The sequence below is a fragment of the Procambarus clarkii genome, chromosome 38, assembly GCF_040958095.1.
Source record: "Procambarus clarkii isolate CNS0578487 chromosome 38, FALCON_Pclarkii_2.0, whole genome shotgun sequence".
Classification (NCBI taxonomy): domain Eukaryota; kingdom Metazoa; phylum Arthropoda; class Malacostraca; order Decapoda; family Cambaridae; genus Procambarus; species Procambarus clarkii.
The window spans coordinates 26,787,011-26,811,392 of NC_091187.1; the positions used below are offsets into that span (position 1 = coordinate 26,787,011).

General features: G+C 47.1%; 1 protein-coding gene across 2 annotated transcripts in view; it reads left to right on the top strand.

Annotated features, from left to right (window-relative positions):
* temp (protein prenyltransferase alpha subunit repeat-containing protein tempura) overlaps window positions 1–24,382 on the top strand; it is a 186,077-nt gene that overhangs the window by 127,492 nt on the left and 34,203 nt on the right. For both annotated transcript variants that reach the window (XM_045764827.2, XM_069337897.1), the window contains exon 3: window positions 18,596–18,753. In XM_045764827.2, the coding sequence (XP_045620783.1) occupies window positions 18,596–18,753 (158 nt within the window). The remainder of the gene's footprint in view (window positions 1–18,595; window positions 18,754–24,382) is intronic.

The following is a 24,382-nucleotide window of genomic DNA, read 5'->3' on the forward strand; positions in this document are numbered from 1 at the left end:
TTCGAGATATATCACTAGGGGTTCCCTTCTGGCGGGAGCTCAAACGGAGCGCGGCTTCCCCCTGCGATGTCTGGCACTCAAGTGAGGTCAAGGTCCTCCGGAAGCGAGCCTCACGCCTCCAGCAAAATGTCCACATCTCCTAGCCAGTCATTTATCTATTTTCTTCTGCATTGCCCATAATCTCAAACTGTTACACATATCCAAGCAACTATTTTTACATATGGGTTATCACCTCTATATTTCTTAGACCTTCTAATCAGGTCAGGCTTGCTGAATAACTCTCAAGAAGGGAGACTCGTTTCTCCTGTAGGCTGAGATCATAACACCAACCCAACCTAACCTAACCAAACCAAACATAACCAAAGCAAATGTAACCTAACCAAACCGAAACAAACCAAACCTTACCAAACCAAACCTAATCAAACCAAACCTAACCTAACCAACCAAACCAATCCAAACCAAACCTAACATAACCAAAGCTAACGTAACCAAACCTGTTTTTATTGTTTTCTGTTTTTTTTTCAGGGGAGCCCCTTCGGCTCCCTGGAGCTATCCAGGCTGATATGTATATCCCTAAACCATATCCCTAAACCTTGGCATCAGTCAGTGTGAATGGAGTTCTAGGCTTACCGGGGACCACGGCCAGAACCTGGCTCCCTCAGAGGGGCACGAGGAGTAATGGCCTATAGAAATGCTCATAGGATTTGGAGCTTTTTATATCTTCAATTGACCGGGACAGGCACCCAGAAAGGTAAGCGCCTCAAAACAAACACCTATTCTGGTTAAAACGACTAAAATAGACAAACTAGTGGACAAAACTCCCCAAATGAAAACGAGCAAACAAGCATGACGTTACACGAGCCGTGCTACATGTCTGCGCAGCTCCTCCCTCCCCGAGAGCGGAAAGGGGAAGCCCCAGACTCCCATGCTGCCGATCCACCCACCAGTTCTTCGGCCTGATGTGATTGTGGCATGGTCTTATGGCTACAGCTCCAGATTTCTTGTGTTGTGCTGTACCTTGGGTCCGGTACTGCTCTTACGGTGGCGTGCGAGCTGGGAGTAATATTCACAGGTACTCAGGCTGCATGTGCTTAGGGTTACCTTCCCTGAGTGCCATAATACCTGGTTGATACCTGGTTGATGGGGTTCTGGGAGTTCTTCTACTCCCCAAGCCCGGCCCGAGGCCATGCTTGACATGTGAGAGTTTGGTCCACTAGGCTGTTGCTTGGAGCGGCCCGCAGGCCCACATACCCACCACAGCCCGGTTGGTCCGGCACTCCTTGGAGGAATAAATCTAGTTTCCTCTTGAAGATGTCCATGGTTGTTCTGGCAATATTTCTTATGCTTGCTGGGAGGACGTGGAACAACCGCGGACCTCTGATGTTTATACAGTGTTCTCTGATTGTGCCTATGGCACCTCTGCTCTTCACTGGTTCTATTCTGCATTTTCTTCCATATCGTTCACTCCAGTACGCTGTTATTTTACTGTGTAGATTTGGTACTTGGCCCTCCAGTATCTTCCAGGTGTATATTATTTGATATCTCTCTCGTCTTCTTTCTAGTGAGTACATTTGGAGGGCTTTGAGACGATCCCAATAATTTAGGTGCTTTATTGCGTCTATGCGTGCTGTATATGTTCTCTGTATTCCCTCTATTTCAGCAATCTCTCTTGCTCTGAAGGGGGAAGTGAGTACTGAGCAGTACTCAAGACGGAACAACACAAGTGACTTGAAGAGTACAACCATTGTGATGGGATCCCTGGATTTGAAAGTTCTCGTAATCCATCCTATCATTTTTCTGGCTTTCGCAATATTTGCTTGGTTATGCTCCTTAAACGTTAGGTCGTCAGACATTATTATTCCCAAATCCTTTACATGCTGTTTTCCTACTATGGGTACATTTGATTGTGTTTTGTACTCTGTATTAAGTTTAAGGTCCTCATTTTTACCGTACCTGAGTACCTGGAATTTATCACTGTTAAACATCATGTTATTTTTTGATGCCCAGTCAAAACTTTATTAATATCAGCTTTAAGTTTTTCAATATCTTCAGCCGAGGTAATTTTCATACTGAATTTTGTGTCATCTGCAAAGGATGATCCGAAGCTGTGACTTGTATTTTTGTCTATATCTGATATGAGAATAAGGAAAAGCAGCGGTGCAAAGACTGTACCCTGAGGTACAGAGCTTTTAACTGCACTTGGACTAGATTTTATATGGTTGACCGTTACTCGCTGAGTCCTGTTTGACAGAAAACTGAGTATCCAGCGTCCTACTTTACCGGTTATTCCCATTGACTTCATTTTGTGTGCTATCACGCCATGGTCATATTTATCGAAAGCCTTTGCGAAGTCCGTGTATATCACATCAGCATTCTGTTTTTCTTCTAATGCCTCAGTGACTTTGTTGTAGTGCTCAAGTAGCTGTGAGAGGCACGATCTTCCCGCTCGAAATCCATGTTGGCCTGGGTTGTGAAGGTCATTGGTCTCCATGAAATTGGTGACCTGACTCCTAATCACTCTCTCAAATACTTTTATGATGTGCGATGTTAGTGCAACTGGTCTATAATTCTTTGCCAATGCTTTGCTCCCTCCCTTGTGTAGAGGGGCTATGTCTGCTACTTAAAGTGCATCTGGTATCTCCCCGTGTCCAAGCTCTTCCTCCACACTATACTGAGTGCCTGTGCTACCGGCACTTTGCATTTGTTTATAAATATTGAATTCCATGAGTCTGGACCTGGGGCCGAGTGCATGGGCATGTTTTCAATTTCTCTTTCAAAATTTAGTGCGCTCGTGTTGACATCAGTTATATTTACAGGGGTTTGAATATCCCGCATAAAGAAATTGTCTGGATCTTCCACTTTCATGTTGTTTATTGGAGTGCTAAACATGTCCTCATACTGCCTTTTTAGGATTTCACTAATTTCTTTGTCATCCTCCGTGTATGAACCTTCACTTGTACGAATAGGTCCAATACTGGCAGTGGTTTTTGCTTTTGATTTCGCATATGAGATGAAATATTTTGGATTTTTCTTTATTTCCTGAATTGCTTTCTGTTCAACTGCCTTTCTTCAGTTTCATATGAGTGTTTCAATTTTCGCTCAATTTCTTCAATCTCCCTATTTAAATTATTCCTTCTTTGACGGGAAATTCGTGTCTGCATAAGCAGTTCCGGTATTTTTTCCTGCGTTTATAGTGTCGTCTGCGTTCTCTTTTTACGTTAGATCTCTTTCTGGCTTTCCTCAAAGGAACATGTTTCAGACAGACTTGATACGCTTCCGAAGTCAGTTTTTCTATTCCTTCTGTAGGATTTATATTACTTAAAACAGTTTCCCATGGAATGTTTGTAAGTTCCCTGTTTATTATCTCCCAGTCTATCCTTTTATTATTAAAATTGAATTTACTGAATAGCCCCTCTCGCTTTATCAATGTTTTAGGTCTATTCTGAGTATTGATGGTTGTTTGCACTTCAATGAGCTTGTGATCTGAGTATATGGTATCTGATATCGTAATGTCTCTGATAATGTCTTCATTGTTCGTAAAGACCAGATCTAGAATATTTTCATTTCTCGTTGGCTCCGATATCTGCTGATTGAGTGAAAATTTGTCACAGAATCTAAGTAGTTCTCTAATCTGTGGTTGGTTAGGTCCCGATAGATTTCCTGGTATAATATTATTGTTTGCTATTTTCCACCTGAGACTAGGCAAGTTGAAGTCACCTAGGAAGATAATATCAGGTATCGGGTTCTCCAAATTATCAAGGCTATTCTCTATTTTGTTTATCTGTTCTGTGAATTCCTCAGCCGTTGCATCTGGCAGTTTGTATATTAGAATAATCACTAAATTTATTTTCTCTATTTTTAATCCCAGTACCTCTACCACCTCATTTGTAACGTTTAGGAGCTCCGAGCATACAAGGTCTTCCCTAATATACAGACCCACTCCTCCATGTGACCTAATTTTCCTATCACACCTGTATAGGTTATATCCTGGAATCCAGATCTCACTGTCCAACAATTCCCCTGCATGGGTTTCTGTGAAAGCTCCAAATACTGCATTTGACTCCGTGAGGAGGCCATTTATGAACTGTACTTTGTTGTTTGTTCTTGTTTTCAGTCCTTGTATGTTGGCAAAGATGAATGAGGTTACTCTATTAGTGATAGTTTGAATGCGAGACTTTTTTGGCAAGCCCATTATTCGTGGACATAATGAGTTAGTTCTGACCAGTACTGATTGTTGTAGGGCAGTTGCCTGTTGTAGTTGTAGTTAGTTCCCTGTTGGTGTGTAATTGTATCTGTAATTCTGGAATGCAAGTGGATCTGGCATCCAGTTCCATACACTCTCCATGCTCCTCCTTTTGAATTCTCTGTCAGTCTGGTATAAAAAATTGATAGAGTTTCCTCCAAATTCATTATCCTGCTTGCCGCTCTTTATGTAGCGTTCTGTGCCTTTCACGTGAAAGTGTGGGCAGCTGAGGTCATAGCATTTTCTGTCCTCCAGTGAGGTTTGGCACATGTCAGGATGGAAAAACCTACATATTGATCTAAATCGACACTCACCTTTCCTAAACATATTTAAACATTTTTTGGGATGTTGGTAACTGCATTCTAATCCTTTCTTATTACCAGCATATCTATGTCTGCATATGCCCTTTGCATAAAATTTGCATAAGTCTGTCCTTCTGTTCTGAATTGCTCTATCGGGAACTGTCGTAGTGTCTGTACCTATCGAGCTGTCAGTGCTGTCTGTTACACTTTCTAGTTTACTGTCATCTACATCCTGGCCTACTGAGTCAGAGTTTACAACTTCCTGAGTTTCAGGCTCAGTTTCATCCCAGACTAGCCTCCGCCCCTGGTATATTAGAATTGTTGTTGTTCCTTTCCCACTCCTTCTGGATGGCTGGTAGGCTTCCAATGAATGATGTTTTCCGATCATGCGTCATGTTATCTAGAAGGTTTTTTAGGATATTCCAAGCTGGCAGGCCATTTTTACACACCCAGAGCAAGTGGCCAGCTCTCAGTGCCGTAGTGTTACTCACTCCTGTACAAGCCGAATGGAATCTATTCTTACAGATATAACATTCAATTCCCGTTACCTTCGACTTTAAGGAGTTGTTACAGCGGCCACAAATTTGTTTATTTACTCCCATTTTGCCTTGTTTTGTTGTATATATCTATATATTTATAATATTATATGTATACCGTATATTTGTAACAATATATATGTTTATTTGTTCTACTGTATGGTCAGTACTTATTGCACCGTGGAGGGCGAGGGTCCCAGAGGCTGTACAGTTGACAGGTTGTTGTCCCAGGCCGCGGCTGGAGGCCCTCAGTTGCCAGTTACTTGGGTTATAACACTGATATATTAATTCGCTTGTATTACAATAAGGGTTTTCTGCTTTATTTCCGACTTGCAATAGTATTCACTTTCTCTATTACTAATTTCTCGATCCACATTCCCCTATTACACTTGTTGGAGTACCGCCATGTAAGTACCACCATGTAAGTACCGCCTTTGGGGCATGGGGTTATCTTCCACAAGTCACCTTGGGGTCTACCTCTGTTGGTCTTTTACTGCTCGGCGATTGACTGCCCGGAGTGTTTTGGAGATTTCTGCCCTTGTTTACCTTGGGGTAAGTGGTAGTTTTTGCACTGGTAGGGGCATTGGGTACTATGTAGCTAGTTTTCACCTATAACATCTATAACAGCTGTTCCTCCTGGGTACATTGTCCTCTTGCATGATTTTTCTCTTTTTGTTTTTGCCTGGTGGAAGGGGAGGGGTTTCTCTTCCCCCAGTTATATTAGAGTTTGACCTTCTGCTTTTGGTGGTACCCCGTGCTTTGCCCTCATGAGTGGACACGCCCCAAGGGTTTAGCATTAGCAGTTTTGAGCTAAGGGCTTTCCCTTAGCGATACCAGTCTAGGGGCGCTGGGAAACCCCACTGGGGCACACGGGGTCCGATGGATACGACCCCTCGGTCCCCTCTCACCATGTGCGAGTTTGAGGGTTTCTTTGCCCCTTTGTCTCAGGGCGACTCATAGTTTTTTCCTCCGCTATGCTGCCTGTTGGGTTGGTGATACCATCGACCTGGAGTCCTGCGAGCATTGTTGCTTGTTTGTGACTCAATTCACCCAATCTACTGAAGACTTTATTCGGGTGCGGGTGGTTCATGTGTTGCTGGCTAGGTTTAGGTTGCTGCAACTCGCTAGATTGGTTGCTTCCCCGGATACCCAGAGGCTGCCCCACTTTGCTTATAGGGACCCGGACTTGGCGGTGTTGGTCGCGATGGTCTTGGTTCAGTCCGCGCCACTTTGTTCCTCCCTTGCTGTGGTTTATTCTGTTCCCTCATCCCCCTGCTTCCGACTCCTAAGCATCTGAAGGTTTCGGGGTTGGGGCAGGGTTTAAAAGTTTCCGAGACTTGGGCGGTTTCGGGGGTTGCCTCTTCCGGGATGGCGACGGAGTTATTTGAGGCTGTTCCTCCAGCCGTAGCTGCAGGGTGTGACCAGTGGGCCCTCTCTCTTCCTGCTTTTTCGGCTGCCCCGGCTTTTTCTTGTGAGGTCGGGGCTTCGGAGGGTGCCATGTCCCCGGGGCCTTATGTGGAGGCGGGTGGGGGAGGGGGTGTCGGTGGTGGCGAAGGGACCGGCTCACTGATAAGCCTAACACACTTGACCCAGTTAACCAGATGTTTGGATGGAAGGAAGGAAGGAGGAAGGAAGGAAGGGAAGAAGGGGAGGAAGGAGGGATGAAGGGATGAAGGGGAGGAAGGAGGGAGGAAGGGATGAAGGGGAGGAAGGAGGAAGGAAGGGATGAAGGGAAGGAGGGAGGGACGAAGGGAAGGAGCGATGGAGGGGAGGGAGAGATGGAGGGAAGGAGTGAGCCGGGAAGGAGGGAGGGATGGAAGAAAGAAGAGAGGGAGGGATGGAGGGAAGGAGGGAGGGAGGGAGGGAAGAAGAGAGGGAGAGAGGGATGGAGCGATGGATGTTGAGGTGAAGCAGACAGTGTGTGTATGGGAAGTATGGGGGGGGGGGGGTCGGTAGTGGGGGAAGGGACCAGCTCACTGATGAGCCTAACATACTTGACCCAGTTTACCAGATGTTTCTTAATTAAATTCTGGATGTACATCATATTTATTTTTGCATACAGATTTTGTTTAGTAATATTATTAGGATAATAAAAAATTATAAAATACTTGTTTCATGAATGCTTTATTGTATTAGATGGAGATTCTCCAGGCTGTCTCTGGCTGGCTGGCAGTCTATTGAGCCATTTCCCAGAAGGGTCTTGGGGGGGCGGGGAGGCAGGAAGTGAGGGTGTGGGGGAGAGGTTCAGTGAGGGTGAGGGAAGGGATGAAAGGGGGTAGTTGGCCTGCTTGCCATGTGAGGATCCTCTTATGCCAAGACAAACCCAATACCGACCTTCGGTAATATCGACCGCCAGACCATTTTATTAGGCTCTAAATACCGGTCTCCCAAACTGGTCCTTATTACCGGCAGATTGGTATAAAGAGGTCGTTAAATTGAGTGGATACTTACTTGTCATCTTTCGATGCTGTATCTCATTATTTTGTAATCATATCTACTTTCCATACTCTGTCTCGACATTACTCTTAATTTAATCGTTAAATACACCTTATAGGCACCCTTCCCGAAAGATGGGCGGTGCAGCTCGGACCTTGGCGCATGGGCCAGGGGTGCTTGTTTTGTTTTTGGACGGCATAAACATGTGTTAGTGTTCCGCGTCCTTTATTGCGGGTTATACGCAGCTCTCTCATCTTATCTCTCCAGTCATAGCTCACTAGATACTGGGGAAGTTCTGGATTCCATCCCTAGAACGTTTTAGAACCATCTGGTGATCAGGTGGCTTTATTGATGGTGTCCCACCTCTGTGCTTCGTCTCGGTGGCGGTATGGAGTTTTGCTGACTTTCCAACCATTTCTTTTGGTTTCTTCATAAGTATCCTGCGCTTTTTGTTGACATGGTCTTGTCCTTCTCTCGTGGAGGTTTGGGACTATCGGCTTGACACATACTGTTGCCTTGTCTCATGTGGCGCTGGCGGAGCCGCTACAGATTGATTTCAGTTTTGATGTTCCTTCTGCGCCATTTCGCGAGCTGTCTCATGTGTTGTTTGCCTCCGGCCTCCTCATGCACTGCCTGAGCCGTCCTGGTTTTTGAACAGAGTGCTCTCGTTTCTGTCTTCGCCTCAGTTTGTGGCCCCTTTGGTTCAGGATTGTTTTTCCGAAGCTCTTTCTTGTTGGCATTGGCTTTTGGGGGTCGGGTTGGGGAGCTTCATGCTCTCCTACAGCGCAGGGGTTTCTGCTCTTTTGGTCGTGGTGATAGGTTTGTTCGTTTGCAGCCGTCTCTTACTTTTCTGGCGAAGAATGAGACTGCTGCTTTCCAGAGGGGTCCTTGGGTTGTTGATGCTTGGTTGGTCAGGCTGGGGGTGCATCATGTGTTGTGTCCAGTGATGGCCCACCACCGTTCTTTGCGCGCCACGGCCTCTGTGGCTGGGGACATGCTTTGGGTTGATCCAGTTCCCTTCTTCCCAGTTCTCGGGTTCAGGTCTCTCAGGACTTCCGCATGGTTATGCGGTCTATCTCCATGCCCATGACTATTGTAAGTTTGCTGCGCTTGCTATCGTCTTTGGTAGCATTCCTGGGCTGACATTTGGGCACGAGGTTTTTGGCGGTCGAACAGGGTCCTGGCTGCACGCTACCTCGTGAATGTTCTTGGGCCTAGTCGGGCCTGTGTCACTTTGGGTTGGCGGTTGCAGCCTGTTGTCTCAACTTCGAGTTGAGGTGCGAGCACCAACCGCATCCCGGGTAAGTCTCCTGTTTTCATCTTTCGTGAAGTATCTATAGGGAGCTGAAGGGGCTTCCCTCAGAAAACCAGCATTGAATGTAATGAAACGCCATTTTCTGGGTGAGTCCCGGAGGCTCCCTGGCAACCCTCCCTCCCTCCCTCCCTCTGGTCGGCGGTTTTTCGCATGTTTTTGATATTCAACCTCAGAACTGGTGGGTGTATCGCCAGTGTGGGGGTCTGGGGCTTCCCCTTCCCCCTCCATGGGAGGGAGGAGCTGCGCAGACATGTGGCGTGGCTCATGTAATTACCTAAGTGTAATTACCTAAGTGTAGTTACAGGATGAGAGCTACGCTCGTGGTGTCCCGTCTTCCCAGCACTCTTTGTCATATAACGCTTTGAAACTACTGACGGTCTTGGCCTCCACCACCTTCTCACTTAACTTGTTCCAACCGTCTACCACTCTATTTGCGAAGGTGAATTTTCTTATATTTCTTCGGCATCTGTGTTTAGCTAGTTTAAATCTATGACCTCTTGTTCTTGAAGTTCCAGGTCTCAGGAAGTCTTCCCTGTCGATTTTGTCAATTCCTGTTACTATTTTGTATGTAGTGATCATATCACCTCTTTTTCTTCTGTCTTCTAGTTTTGGCATATTTAATGCTTCTAACCTCTCCTCGTAGCTCTTGCCCTTCAGTTCTGGGAGCCACTTAGTAGCATGTCTTTGCACCTTTTCCAGTTTGTTGATGTGCTTCTTAAGATATGGGCACCACACAACAGCTGCATATTCTAGCTTTGGCCTAACAAAAGTCATGAACAATTTCTTTAGTATATCGCCATCCATGTATTTAAATGCAATTCTGAAGTTAGAAAGCATAGCATAGGCTCCTTGCACAATATTCTTTATGTGGTCCTCAGGTGATAGTTTTCTATCTAGAACCACTCCTAGATCTCTTTCTTTATCAGAATTCTTTAAAGATTTCTCACATAATATATAGGTTGTGTGGGGTCTATGTTCTCCTATTCCACATTCCATAACATGACATTTATTAACATTAAATTCCATTTGCCAAGTGGTGCTCCATATACTTATTTTGTCCAGGTCTTTTTGAAGGGCATGACAGTCATCTAAATTTCTTATCCTTCCTATTATCTTAGCATCATCAGCAAACATGTTCATATAATTCTGTATACCAACTGGTAGATCATTTATGTACACAATAAACATCACTGGTGCAAGAACTGAACCCTGTGGTACTCCACTTGTGACATTTCTCCATTCTGATACATTGCCTCTGATTACTGCCCTCATTTTTCTATCAGTCAGAAAATTTTTCATCCATGATAGAAGCTTACCTGTCACCCCTCCAATATTTTCCAGTTTCCAGAACAACCTCTTATGTGGAACTCTGTCGAAAGCCTTTTTTAGGTCCAGATAGATGCAGTCAACCCAACCATCTCTTTCCTGTAATATCTCTGTGGCTCGATCATAGAAACTGAGTAAATTCGATACACAGGATCTTCCAGATCGAAAACCATACTGTCTGTCTGATATTATATCATTTCTCTCTAGGTGTTCTACCCATTTAGTTTTGATTAGTTTTTCCAATACTTTCACTATTACACTTGTTAATGATACAGGTCTATAATTGCGGGGGTCTTCCCTGCTGCCACTTTTGTAGATTGGAACTATGTTAGCCTGTTTCCACCCGTCTGCTACGATTCCTGTACACAGGGATGCCTGAAAGATCAGGTGAAGTGGAATGCATGTGATGTCATGCTGGTTTGCTCATTTTCATTTGAGGGAGTTAGCTGGTCTATTTTAGTTGTTTTAACCAGAATAGGGGTTTGTTTTGAGGCACTTACCTTTCTGGGTGCCTGTCCCGGTCGATGGCAGATATAGAATGCTCCAAATCCCGAGTGCATTTCTATAGGCCATTGCTCCTCGTGCCTCTCTGAGGCAGCCAGGTTCTGGCCGTGGTTCCCGGTAGGCCTAGAACTCCATTCACACTGATGCCAAAGTTTAGGGATATACATATCAGCCTAGATAGCTCCAGGGAGCCTCCGGGACTCACCCAGAAAATGGCATTTCATTACATTCAACGCTGGTTTTTCTGGGGGGGGGGGGGGGAGCCCCGTCGGCTCCCCGGAGCTATCCAGATTGAATGGATATGTATAACTTTCTGACATCAGTCAATGCATGGAGTTTTTGCCTACCGGGGGCCCAGGGCCAGAACCTGGCCCCCTCTAGAGAGGCACGAGGAACGATGGCATATAAAGACCCCCTTTGTGATTGGGAGCATTCTATGTCTGCCATCGACCGGGATAGGCACCCAGAAAGGTAGGCGCCCCAAAACAAACTGGTAAAACTATTGCGACCTAAGACCGAATAAGTGGACAGAATTCCCCAAACGAAAATTAGCAAATGAGCATGTCGTCATCATGTCGCCACGCCGCCATCTGCACATCCTCCTCTCCCTGGGAGGGAGAAGGGGGGAGCCCCAGACCTCTTGCGCCGGCGGCCCAACACTAGTTCTTGGCTGATGGGAGTCTGGTGTGGTCGTGCCTCTGGCTCCAGTTTTCAATTGCAGTTCTGTGCCTTGTGGTTTGAGCTGTCCCTTCCGGTGGTGTGCGTGGGCCAGGAGTGACATTCCACAGTACTCGGACTGCATGCACCTAGGGTCACCTTCCTTAGGGGCCCTGTAAGTACTGCCCTTGGGGCTTAGGGCCACCTTCCCTGGGTCACCTCGGGGTCTACCTCCGCTGTGCCGGTTACTTCTCGGTATTTGGCCGCCTTGGGGTCAGCTGGGGTTTTTATTGCCCTTGTTTGTCTCTGGTTAAGGTAAGGGATAGTTTTTGTTACTGGCAAAGGCACAGGGTACTGCACAGCTTGTTTTCACCAATAACAGCGGCCAGCTCTGTTCCGCCTCGGTACGTTGTCCTCTTGCGAGGTTTTTCTTTTGTGTTTGTTTTCTTCCTAGTGGGGGGTCTGCCTTGTGGTCCCCCTTCGCTGTTTTTGGGGTATATTTGTATCTCTACCTTGTGTTGGTGGTCCTCCCCCCTTGGCCCCCGTGAGTGTACACGTCCTGGGGGTTCAGCTATAGAAGTTTGTTTGGTAGACTTGGGCGCCGGTTTGCAGTACCCTGCCTGGGCTTCCCTTAGCGTGTAACCTAGGCTAAGGGCCCTGGAAAACCCCATGGGGGCTACATGGTTCGATGGATGTGACCCCTGAGTCCCTCCTCGCGTCCTGCAAGTTTGAAGGTTGCTCTGTCCCCTTATCTCAGGGTGACACACTCACCGGTTTTGCCTCCGCCATGCTGTCTGTTGGGTCGGAGACTGTTTTGACCCGGAGTCGTGCGACGTGTGTTGTCTGTACGTACTCCATTTCACCCAGGCTACTGTGCCTGATATGCGGGTGTGGGCAGCTGAGGCGTTGCATGCTCATTTTAGGTTGCTGCAACGTGCTAGGTTGGTTGCTACCCCGGATGCCCTGAGACTGCCCCGTTTTGGTTATAGGGACCCAGACTTGAGGGTGGGAGTCGCTTTGGCTCTGGTTCCATCCGCCCCCTTAGTCCTTCCCCTTCTGTCGTTCATTCTGTTCCCCCCCCCCCCCCCCTTGCTTCCGGCTCCGAAGCGTCTGAGGGTTTCGGAGTCGAGGCAGGGTCTAGCTGGTGTTGAGACTCGGGCGGTCTCAGGGGTGTCCCCTTCTGGGGTTGCGGCGGAGGCATTCGAGCCTGGTCCTTCTGCCAGAGCTTCTGGGGCTGGCCAGTGGGCCCCCTTTGTTCCTGCTTTTTTCTGCAGCTCCCGCCTTTTCTTTGTAGGTGGGAGGTTTGGAGGCCGACTCGGCCCCGGGTCCTCAGGGCGAGGTTCCCGGGGCTGGAGAGAGGGGCCTTTGGCCCCGTTGGACCCCACCTGGATTTTCCTGCCCTCCGAGCGGGGCTTGATGTTACAAAGAGAGGGGGTTCTTTTTCGCTTCCTTTGCATACGAATTGGATTTGGGGTCCACCCCTCCCGGGTTCGGTTCCGTGATCCCACGAGTTCTTCGGTTCCGTCCTTCTGGAGGTTTCTGGCTTCCCGCATCTTGTCTTCTGAGGTGTGGGGAGGCCTTGGCGGCTTACCGCCTGCGCGACCCGGATTTTGCCTTTGTGATGGATCCGCGTTCCTTTGTGTACGGTTCTTCTAGTTTGTACTGGATTCGTTATGAGGTTCCGGAGTCGTCCTGGTTGGCAGACTGCCCTCTTTTTTTTTGTTGGAAGCTTGGCACACGTTCTGTCCGTCCCGCGCGTTTGAGTTGCGAGAGACTCACACGGCATTTTAGGTGTTCCTGTGGGGGTGACTTTGAGCATCTCAATGCTTGTTTATTCGCCCCTGCCCTTCCGCAGGATGTTGGTGTCGTGCAGCTTCACGTGCAAGTTCCTTCCCTTTCGGCTGCCTTGGTTGCGGAGGATTTGCGGACTCGTGGCCTGCTTGCTGCGGCCCTGTGTTTCTTTTCCCTACTTGAGCTGTCCTCGGATTGGCTTAAGTTGGATGTGGGGCACTTGGGACCACTGCATGGTCCGGTGCGCTGCCCTCTTTAGTGTGGGCGTCGTCTGCGTTGTTGAAGCTCTTCGCGCCACTCCTGCATGATGCGGTTTCGCGGTTCTATGCATCTCGCCTCGCATGTCGGCAGACGGTGCTAGCTTCTTCCTTGGACTTCACTTGGGCCCTAACTCTTCGTTTGTCTTCGTCTTTTTATCCGTTGCTGTTTGCAGAGTTTGCTGTGTTGCAGTACCTGCAGGCAGCCTCGGTTAGTTGTTGGCCTATGTCTTGAGTTGTTGTTGATCCAGGGGGCTCGTGGGGGGCCTTCCCGGAAAAGTTGTGCCGGGGCTCGGGGTTCTTTTCGTTGGGGTAGGCCATTAGTGCCAGATTCGGGGCAGGCGCAGCCTTCGGTTCCGGCTGTTGCTGGTCGGCGCGGGGATCGCCCTCGTAGCCGCTCGGGTTTTTGCAAGGCGCGTCGGTCCTTTCGCAGTTCGTTCCATTGATGGGGCGATGGGGAGACCGGCTCGCCCTGTTTACTCGCGGCTGGTCCCACGATTCATGGGCTTTTCGGATCGTTTCGCACGGCCTGTGGTGGAGTTGGGTGGCTCCTCCTCCTCCCTTGGAGGGTTTGGGGCTGGCGGGGCAGACCTCTTCCCCTGCGCTCTGTCGGGTCATCTCGGAGTGGATTCGCTTGGGCGTGGTCGAGACGACGACATCCCTCAGGTGGGTTTCCCGCCTGTTTCCGGTCCTGAAACGAGACTGTGCGGACCTCCGGTTCATTCTGGACTTATCCCGTCTGAACCCGTGGGTTTCTTGCCCCTCCTTCCGGATGACTACTCTATCCCAGGTCCGTCTTGTCTTGGAGCAGGGCGCTTGGATGGTGTCCCTGGACCTCAAGGATGCATATTGTCACGTCCCGGTGCCAATACGTTCATCCAAAGGTTCAAGGACTGGCTCGGTTTTGTTGTGGGGCATCAAGGTTACCACTTTCGTTGTCTCCCTTTCAGGTTGAATCAGGCACCTTTCGTTTTCACGCAACTTACTCGGGTCATTGTGTCCCGCCTGCGTCTGTTAGGTGTTCGGGTTCTGGCCTACCTTGACGACTGGCTGGTTTGGGCTCCCAGCCAGTCCATGTATCTGCTCGCCAGGGATTTGGTTCTTTCCCAGCTTGCCGGGTTCGTGTTCTTAGTGAACTGGAGGAAGTTCCATCTGGTTCCCTCTCAGGTTCGGTCTTGGCTGGGTTTGGTTTGGGATGCTCGCACTGCTTCCATATCTCTGCCTCCGGTGGCTCTGCTTCGCCCGCGATCCCGCCTTCATCTGTTTTCGGGGGGTTCCCGGGTCACGTGGTGGTTGCTCGAGTGTTTGTGCGGGAGCCTGAACTTTGCCATGATGGTCTACCTGTCAGGTTGGGTGTGGCTTTGTCGACTGTTCTGGTTCCTAAGGGGACGTCCCTTCCGCCTCTCTCGCGACCGTTGTGTTCAGCCTCCGGGGGCTTTGCGTTGGTTGCTGCGTCGCTGGCTTCCTCTTCAGGTTTTTCGGGGTTCAGTGCCGTGGCGCCTGCCGAGCCCTCGCTCTATGTATTCACGGACGCGTCGTCTCTTGGCTGGGGCTTTGTGACCAGTGCTCACCAGGCCAGCCACAGACGGTGGGGTCTGTCATTCCGTCGGGCTCACAGCACGGTCAGAGGCGACAATGTGGATGTCGCTCCGGCGGGTTCGAGTCGCTCACTGATCGAGGATCAGGCTCCATTCGGACTGCTCCCCGGTGGTTCATTGCCTGAACCAAGGGGGTTCAATGCAGTCCTTGGTTCTTTGGGCCTGGTCGCTTTGGGTGACTTGTCTGCTGAGTTCTCGGGGTTTGGCTTGCCTGGCAGTTCACGTCCGGGGGGTGTCCAACATCCTGGTGGACGGCCTGTCCCAGTTCCTTCCCCTTTCCACGGAATGGATGGTCAACGCCGACTCCTACAGTTGGCTGTGCCAGACGTTCGGGACTTGGGACGTGGATCTCTTTGCGTCGGCGTGGTCGAGGCGTCGAGGTATGGTTACCTGTACCTCTTTCCCTTGGGTTCAGCTGTTGCTCCAGGTCCTGGCTCGCTTGGAGGCTTACCTGGTTGGATTGTCCTTTTGGTTCCTTGGTGGCCGGCCCAGCCTTGGTTTCAGGCGCTGCTTGCTCGGTGTCCAAACCCGAGGGTTTTCCCGCGGCTCCCCCTCTTTCAGCAGATCGGTCCTGCCCGGTACGAGGCTGATTCGGTCTTCTCCTCGAGTTTTCACGTCTGGTGTTTTTGACTTGGGTTTATCATCACTTGTATGGTGCGCATGTGGCTTCGTTGTTGGTTTCCCACCTGCGTGCTTCGTCTCAGAGGCAGTATGAGGTTTCCTGGCAGTCCTTCCATTTCTTCCTCTCACTGCGTAGGTGTTCTTCGGTCTCTGATAGGGTTGTTCTGTCCTTTCTCTCTTGGTTGTTTCAGGACCATCATCTGATGCCTAATACTGTCGCCTCATATCATGTGGCGCTGGTGGAGTTGTTGATGCTTGGTTGGTCAGGCCGGGGGTGCATCATGTGTTGTGTCCGGTTGCGGCTCTCCGCCGTTATTTGAACGCCATGGCTTCGGTGGCCGGGGATGCGCTCTAGGTTGATCTGGTTTCCCTTTTTCCTGTTCCCGGGCTCGGGTCTCACAGGTTGTCCGCAGGGTTAGGTCTAGCCAACCTGCAGTCTATCCTGTGTCCACGATGTTCATAAGTTTGCTGCTTTGACTGCCATTTTTGGCAACATACCTTGGGTGGACATTCGGGCCCAGGGTTTTTGGAGGTCGAACAGGGTCCTGGCCGCTCCTGTAGTCGCAGACATTCTCTTTGGTTGTAAGACCTTCCACTAGACCATCAATTTGATCTACTTTTGCTTCTTCTACGGCTCTTTCTGTCCTAGATGTTATCTCCTTTTCTTTGCAACCAAAAATTAATAGGGACTCACATCGATCGACTGTGTTTTGCACCAATTTCGGGTTTGATGCGGGGATGCACTTTGAGTTGACCCGGTTTTCCTTCTAACCTATTCCAGGGTTTGGGGTCTCCCAGGTTGTCCGCAGGATTATTTGGTCCAGTCAGCCTGCGGTCTATCCTCGTGCCCATGGTGTTCGTAAGTTTGCTGCGTTGGCTGCCGTCTTTGGTAACATGTCTTGGACTGACATTCGGGCATAAGGTTTTTGAAGGTCGATCAGGGTTCGGGCCACTCACTACCTAGTCAGTGTTCCTGGTCCTAGTCGGGCATGTGTCACATTGGGTCGGAAATTGCAGTCAGTTGTCTCAACCTCAAGATGAGGAGCGAGTGGCGACTGCATCCCGGGTAAGTCCCTCTTGTTTTATCTTTGGTTAAGTAGCTCCGGGGAGCCGAAGGGGCTCCTCCCTTAGAAAACCAGCGTTGAATGTAATGAAATGCCATTTTCTGGGTGAGACCTGGAGACTCCCCGGCAACCCTCCCTCCCTCCGGCTCGGCAGTTTTCATGAGTTTTGACATCCAGCCTCAGAACTGGGGGTGTGAATAGCCAGCACGGGGTCTGGGGCACAGCTCCTCCACCTTTCCCCTCTTGGGAAGGGAGGGAGCTGTGCAGATAGATGCGCGGTGACAGTTGTGATGTCATGCTCGGTTTTAGTTTGGAGCGTTTTGTCCAACAGTTCGTCTTTCAGTAGCAATATTTTATCCAGATAGGGATTATTTTGGGGCGCCTACTTTTCTGGGAGCCTGACTCAGTTATGGCAGACATAGAATGCTTCCAACCACACACGGGTGTCAATAGGCTATTGCTCATTGTGCCTCTCTGAGGGGGGAAGGGGGCCAGATTCTGGCTCGTGGTCCCTGGTAAGTCTAAGAACTCCATTCGCTTGACTGATGTCAGGGTCTAATACATTTATATCAGCCCGAATAGCTCCAGGGAGCATCCGGGTCTCACCCAGAAAATGGCATTTGATTACATTCAACGCTGGTTTATTGCACTCAATGCTCTATTCTTATATGTGGCTAATTTAAATGGATGAAATATTTTCTTATGTTGTATGTCTGTACATGTACTTTAATTTTTCCAAATGCCATTTCAGTACAAAATGACTGGTTTTATTAACTCTATAATATACAGTTCAGTATTCTTTTTTATTGTTAAAGTTTCATGTCATTACCATTACACCCCTATTCTATTAGTCTGATAATCATATACAGTGGTACCTTTGTTTACGAATTTAATCCGTTCCCAGAGATGGTTTGTCAACCGAAAATTCGTAAACAGAAACAAATTTTCTCATAATAAATAATGTAAATTGGATTAATCTGTTCCACACTCCCATAAATATTAACTTCATAATACATTTTATATATAATACTGCTCATATTTTGTACTACTGTACAGTATATCATACCTCTATTGAGAACTGTTGTTGGCGTATGGAAGACGGTGAGGAGAGGTGGAGGAGGAGAGGTGATAGTGTTTGGAACAGGAGTCCCCCTTCCATTATAACATCAGGCAGTGATGCCATTTCTGGGGTACTCTCTCGTCTACGTTTTGCAGGCATACCACTTGGACCTGGTTGTGGCTCACTGCTTGCTTATCTTAGTAAAAATCTGTCTATAGACATTTGTTTTTCCACATGCCTCACAACACTATGAATGCTAATTCTTTTTCTAATTTTATCAAACCATCCCCTGCTCATCTTAAATGCTTTCATATCTACATCACTCATACCAGGGGTTTTCCTTATAAGATCTTTATGAAATAGCCTCTCTTTTTCACAAATGAGGGGCTCTGAAACACTTCAGAGACCCATGGTGCAATATATAATAAGAACTTTTATGTTCAGAAACCAAAAAAAGCACAAAAACAATGAAATTCTTCACAAAGAATTAAAGCGCGGTCGTCACTAGGCAGGAGACACTGATAAACTTAAATGCGCCACGCACTAAGTTGACCCATACATGTATCAAGAAACTTGAGCTCGTAACCCTAAAAATTCTTAAAGAGGGACGTTCGTCAATCGAGGTTCCACTGTATATTGTTTTTATTACTTACTGTAATGTGCATCAGGGTACAAGCAAAGCTCTCATTAGGGTAGCTCTATTTATGGCTCTTGAAATGCCAGTCTCACTTGTGGCATGTTAATGATATCATGCCATTTGCTGCAACACTTTTACATCTTGTCACCTTATCCTGGTGGAACTGGACCATGGAAAGTAGGCCACGTTAGTATAAGTTTGATCTGTATGTAATCTTCCTCCTGTATTAAATTATATTGTGTTTTCAGAGATGAATTCGATATAGTATTTTCGCTTGGGGAAGTGAATCGTTCACCTATCATCCATGTGGAACACAAGCTTGGTCTAGAGTCATGGTGTGTCAAGCATGTTTATGCCTATGCATATTCCAAGATCCTCGAGGCTAAGCAGTCAAAAAGACGAGAAGGTTCGTTTTCCTTTATACAGTATTTCTTGCTTTACAATTTGCTAGAATTATTTTAAGGTCATTATGAAACAAGCATGCAATTACTTGATTAAGTAATCTTCCTAGTGGTTCTTCCTTCCATATGGTTTTGCAATGTTTTCTGAGTATGGCCCCACTGGTAGTAATATTAATATTAGTAATATAAGTAAGTCCCCTGTAATATTATAAGTGTATACTGTATTTGTCCATTGTCTGGTAACAATGTAAATGTATACAATACTTGTCCATAGGCTGGAAGCATTATAAGTGTATACAGTATATATTTGTCCATAGGTCTGGTAGCATTATTAGTGTATTCGGTACTCATCTATAGGTTTGGTAGCATTTTAAGTCTATATAGTACTTATCTATAGGCCTGGTAGCAGTATATGTGTGTACAGTACTCACCTAGTTAGGCTTGAGTGGGGTTGAGCTTTGGCTCTTTAGTCCCGCCTTTCGACTGTCAGTCAACTGGTAATAAAACCTAAGTGTAGTTACAGGAAGAGAACTATGCTGGTGGTTTCCCCATCTTCCCAGCACTCTTTGTCATATAACACTTTGAAATTACTGACAGTTTTGGCCTCCACCACCTTCTCGCTTAACTTGTTCCAACCGTCTACCACTCTGTTTGCGAAAAGTGAATTTTCTTATATTTCTTCGGCAGCTTTGTTTAGTTACAGTACTTTAAATCTATGACCTCTTGTTCATGAAGTTCCAGGTCTCAGGAAATCTTCCCTATCAATTTTAATGATTCCCATTATTATTTTGTACTTAGTGATCATATCTCTTTTTTTCTTCTGTCTTCTAGTTTTGGCATATTTAATGTCTCTAACCTCTCCTAGTATCTTGTTTTTCAGTTCTAGGAGCCATTTAGTTGCATGTCTTTGCATCTTTTCCAGTTTGTTGATGTGCTTCCTAAATATGGGCACCATACAACCGCTGCATATTCCAGCTTTGGTCTAATAATAGTCGTGAACAATTTCATTAGTATTTCGCCATACATGTGTTTAAAAACCGTTATGAAGTTAGAAAGTGTAGCATAGGCTCCTCACACAAAGTTGTGGTCCTTAGGTGATAACCCTCTGTCTAGAACCACCTCTATATCTATTTCTTTATCAGAATTCTTTAAAGATTGCCGGGCCACCACGCACTAGGTCGGCCATACGCATATCAACAAACTCATTTCCCGAGGGAAAGCGAGTAACCTGATTTGAATTTTCCGAAGAAATTGGGCTCGTAACCCGAAAAGTTCGTAAATACTGTAACCCCGCGATTATCCGGGATTCAAACATCCGGAAAATGCCCTTATACGGCCAAAATTGTGATCGGATAAAGTTATCACAATATCCGGCCAAAATGGCCACAGGAACCGGATAAAAGCTGGTTTGGCCGGATGAATATTCGGCCATACCGTATTAATCCCGTCTGTGGCTCTAGACGCATGGTGGAGGAGGGGGTGGGGTGGGTGGGTGGTTTTGGGAGGGTGGGAGGGGTGCGTCGGAAGGGACCACTTGGGTACAGGAATTACCATTAATTTTAAAACACTTAATCATAGCCAAAAATAACTGAAATAAGTACTAGTAATTATGTAATAACAAATAAATAAGTTTCCTAAAAGTAATGTGCACAGGCTGAAGTTTCCTTCAAAAATATTGTGAGTTATTTTCCTCCTGGCGGCCTACGTAACGTGCTATAGCTGCCCCACCCCAAGTGGACCTGTCCAACACTGGTCAACCCGTGTGCATCCGTCCCTCCTGTTATACACAGTGCTGCGCCATTAGTGAAATATTTTTTTAAATAACTTTTTATTTTCATAGTAACTTTGAACATTTTTGGCCAAGATTATGTCTGGTAGCAGCATCAATCGTTCTGGAGGTGTTAAGAGGAAGAAAGTTGTCCTAAAAATTAAAGACAAGTTACTATTATACACCTCAACCAGTGCGGCATCACAGTGCTGCTCCATTAGTGAAATATTTTTTTAAATAACTTTTTTATTTTATAGTAACTTTTGAACATTTTTGGCCAAGAATATGTCTGGTAGCAGCATCAATCGTTCTGGAGGTGTTAAGAGGAGGAAGGTTGTCGTAGCAATTAAAGACAAGTTATGTGTTGTTCAACCAGTGAGGCGTCACAGGCAGCCAAATGCCGTCAAGTGAGGCGCCACAGGCAAGCCAAGCGCCTTCAACAAGTGAGGCGCAAGCAAGCAAGCGCCTTCAACAAGCGAGGCGTCACAGGCAGCCAAATGCCGTCAAGTGAGGCGCCACAGGCAAGCCAAGCGCCTTCAACAAGTGAGGCGCAAGCAAGCAAGTGCCTTCAACAAGCGAGGCGTCACAAGCAAGCCAAATGCCTTCAACAAGTGAGGGCATGCAAGCGTTTCAACAAGTGAGGCATCACAGGCAAGCCAAGCGCCTTCAACAAGTGAGGCGCAAGCAAGCGCCTTTAACAAGTGAGGCATCACAGGCAAGCCAAGCGCCTTCAACAAGTGAGGGCATGCAAGCGTTTCAACAAGTGAGGTGCATGGAAGCGCCTTCAACAAGCAAGGCCTCACAGGCAACCCAAATGCCTTCAACCAGTGAGGCTTCAGCAGCTGGCAGTCAAAACTAACTTTGCTTAATGAACTGTACAGTAATTTTAAGTGTTAATTTTAGTGTTGTGTTAGCATAGGTTACGTAAATTGTTAAGAATTCTTAACTTCAAGATGTGTGGCATCAATCAAGAAGACGAACACCATCAAGGTAAGTTGAGTTTTCTAGTTGAATATTTAATAATTATATGTGGCAAGGCAATTCAAATTATGTTGTTTTGTAGTATAAAGGTAGTTGGAAATTGTCACTTTTGGACTCGTAGGTGAAAAAGTACCATTATCCGAAAAATGTGATAATCCGGCTGGGGGTCCTTCCCATATAGTCCGGATGATAGAGTGGAGACAGTAGAGGCACTCGTAAGCACTGTATATATGATTTGCGCCATTCTGTGACAGTTACTCGCTACATACATGTATGTTTTGCGCTGTTTAAGGATTAAGGACATGGCATACGTTCTGTCAGTTGTGGCATACACTTGAGTGGCGAGAGGCTCTTACGGTTGTTCTGGTTTACCTGGGGGGCGAGTTTGAACGCCTCGATGCATGTTCGCCTCTGCCCTTCCTTGGGATGTCGGCCTGGTGCAGCTGCACGTGCAAGTTCCCTCCTTTTCAGCAGCCCTGGTAATTACCTAAGTGTAGTTACAGGATGAGAGCTACGCTCGTGGTGTCCCGTCTTCCCAGCACTGTTTGTCATATAACGCTTTGAAACTACTGATAGTCTTGGCCTCCACCACCTTCTCACCTAACTTGTTCCAACCGTCTACCACTCTGTTTGTGAAAGTGAATTTTCTTATATTTCTTTGGCATCTGTGTTTAGCTAGTTTATATCTATGACCTCTTGTTCTTAAGTTCCAGGTCTCAGGAAATCTTCCCTATCGATTTTATCAATTCCTGTTACTATTTTGTATGTAGTGATCATATCACCTCTTTTTCTTCTGTCTTCCAGTTTTGGCATATTTAATGCCTCTAACCTCTCTTCGTAGCTCTTTCCCTTCAGTTCTGGGAGCCACTTAGTAGCATGTCTTTGCACCTTTTCCAGTTTGTTGATGTGCTTCTTAAGATATGGGCACCACACAACCGCTGCATATTCTAGCTTTGGCCTAACAAAAGTCGTGAACAATTTCTTTAGTATATCACCATCCATGTATTTAACCCCCTAACTGCGTTGCCTCCAAATGTGACACCCCGCAGTGCGCAGGAAATAAATTCTCTGGAAAAAATTCTTTTTTCTTTTTAAAGTGTCAAAAACCCTTTCCTGAGTATGGGTATGTAAAAAAAAAATCGAAATTGTACTTACTTTGGCTGCTATGGGGTCCGGAAGTTGGGGTGTGACGTCATCATTCCCCGTGCGCCCGTGGCGTAAGCTCTCGGAGGCGGTGGGGCGCTCGGGGCGGGGCGCGCGAGTTGCCGTGAATATATTTTTGTTAATTTATTGCGCACATTTCCAAATACATTTTCATTGTTTTTATGTGCCAATCCAATGTATAATGAACACGTACACTATAATATCGCAGTACAACATCCGTACTGTCCGTAGACACTGTGTTACGTGCATCGCAAACAAGTTCACTTATCCTGCACAATTTCCAATGTATCATGCCAAATAAATTTATATTTACACTTTATATACACACTGTACAGTATCACACACTATATACACACACACCATAAACACACTCAGTACTCCGCGAGTGTGTGATATGCTGCGAAACAGCCAACGGGGCAGAGTGGCACCTTACACTCCACGCACCAGGTGCTGATACATCTTCGTTTCTGTTCTCTGCGGGTAGTGTTCCTGCATACTATACAGGCACATTTACCCTTCTCCCGTGATGCTGTGCCTGGCATATACTCGAGCATATGTACTCCGAAGTTCTCATTACCCTTCAATCTGTCTGGAGCTGCATGTGGCATTGTGGCTTGCACTCCGCGTGGTACAACAGAACCCTCCTTGCCATACTTTACTAGCAGCTGTGACACAACACCAGCACTGAATGTACGTATAGACGGTCTCCTGCCAGATTTTACTAAGTACATATTGAAGCAGTTGAGCACTGCAACATCCATGAGGTGGAAGAAGAACTTTTTAGTCCACTTCACAGACTTGCGCACGCACTCCACTCCACCAAGCATCATGTCACACTTATCGACGAGGCGCATGTTCACGTTATAGTCTATGACACAGTCTGGCTTATACACGGTGTTGCGTGTCTGAAAGTGGACTTTCCCACTGTCCAACATGGCACCGGTGTGAATCGTAGTCAACATATTCACCTCGCGTCTGTCCTTCCACCGCACTGACAGCGTATTGTCACACTTGCGCAGCTGGCACTCACCCACGGCTATAGCTATACCGAACACTGGCATTTCCTTCCTGTGGCTCTTCACAGTGCCACATACGCCGGTGTTGTGGGCAAGGAGGTATCTGGTCAATAAGGGGCTGGTGTAATAGTTGTCGGTGTACAGTACATGCCCCTTGTTCAGCAACGGTTCCATCAGGGTTTTTACAACACTGCCAGAGAACCCGTGTTCATCTTGAGCCGGTATGTCGACGTCTGTACCAGAATATAATATCATGTCCAAGACAATACCAGTCTCACAGTCGCATAGCACAAAAAACTTCAGTCCAAATCGGTGCCGCTTTGATGGAATGTACTGCTTGAATGCCAGTCGCCCCTTGAACAGTACAAGCGACTCGTCAATAACCACATTCTGTCCAGGTACAAAATAATCCCTGAACTTCCCTCTCATGTCACTGAACATCTTCCGTACTTTCCACAGTCTGTCGTGTCTGTCCTCATTTGCATTATTCTCGAAATGCAGGCACCTGAGAATCAAGAGATACCTATCACGCGACATGTACCGGTTGAACACAGGCGATGGAACAAGGCTGTCTTTGCTCCAATAATCTTGGATGACAGCTTTCTCAGAGTGCTTCATCATCATACAGAGTGCCAGAAACACGTACATTTCGTCGATTGTCGTGTCCTTCCATCGTGTGAGCCGTGAGGCAGGTAAAATGCCTTC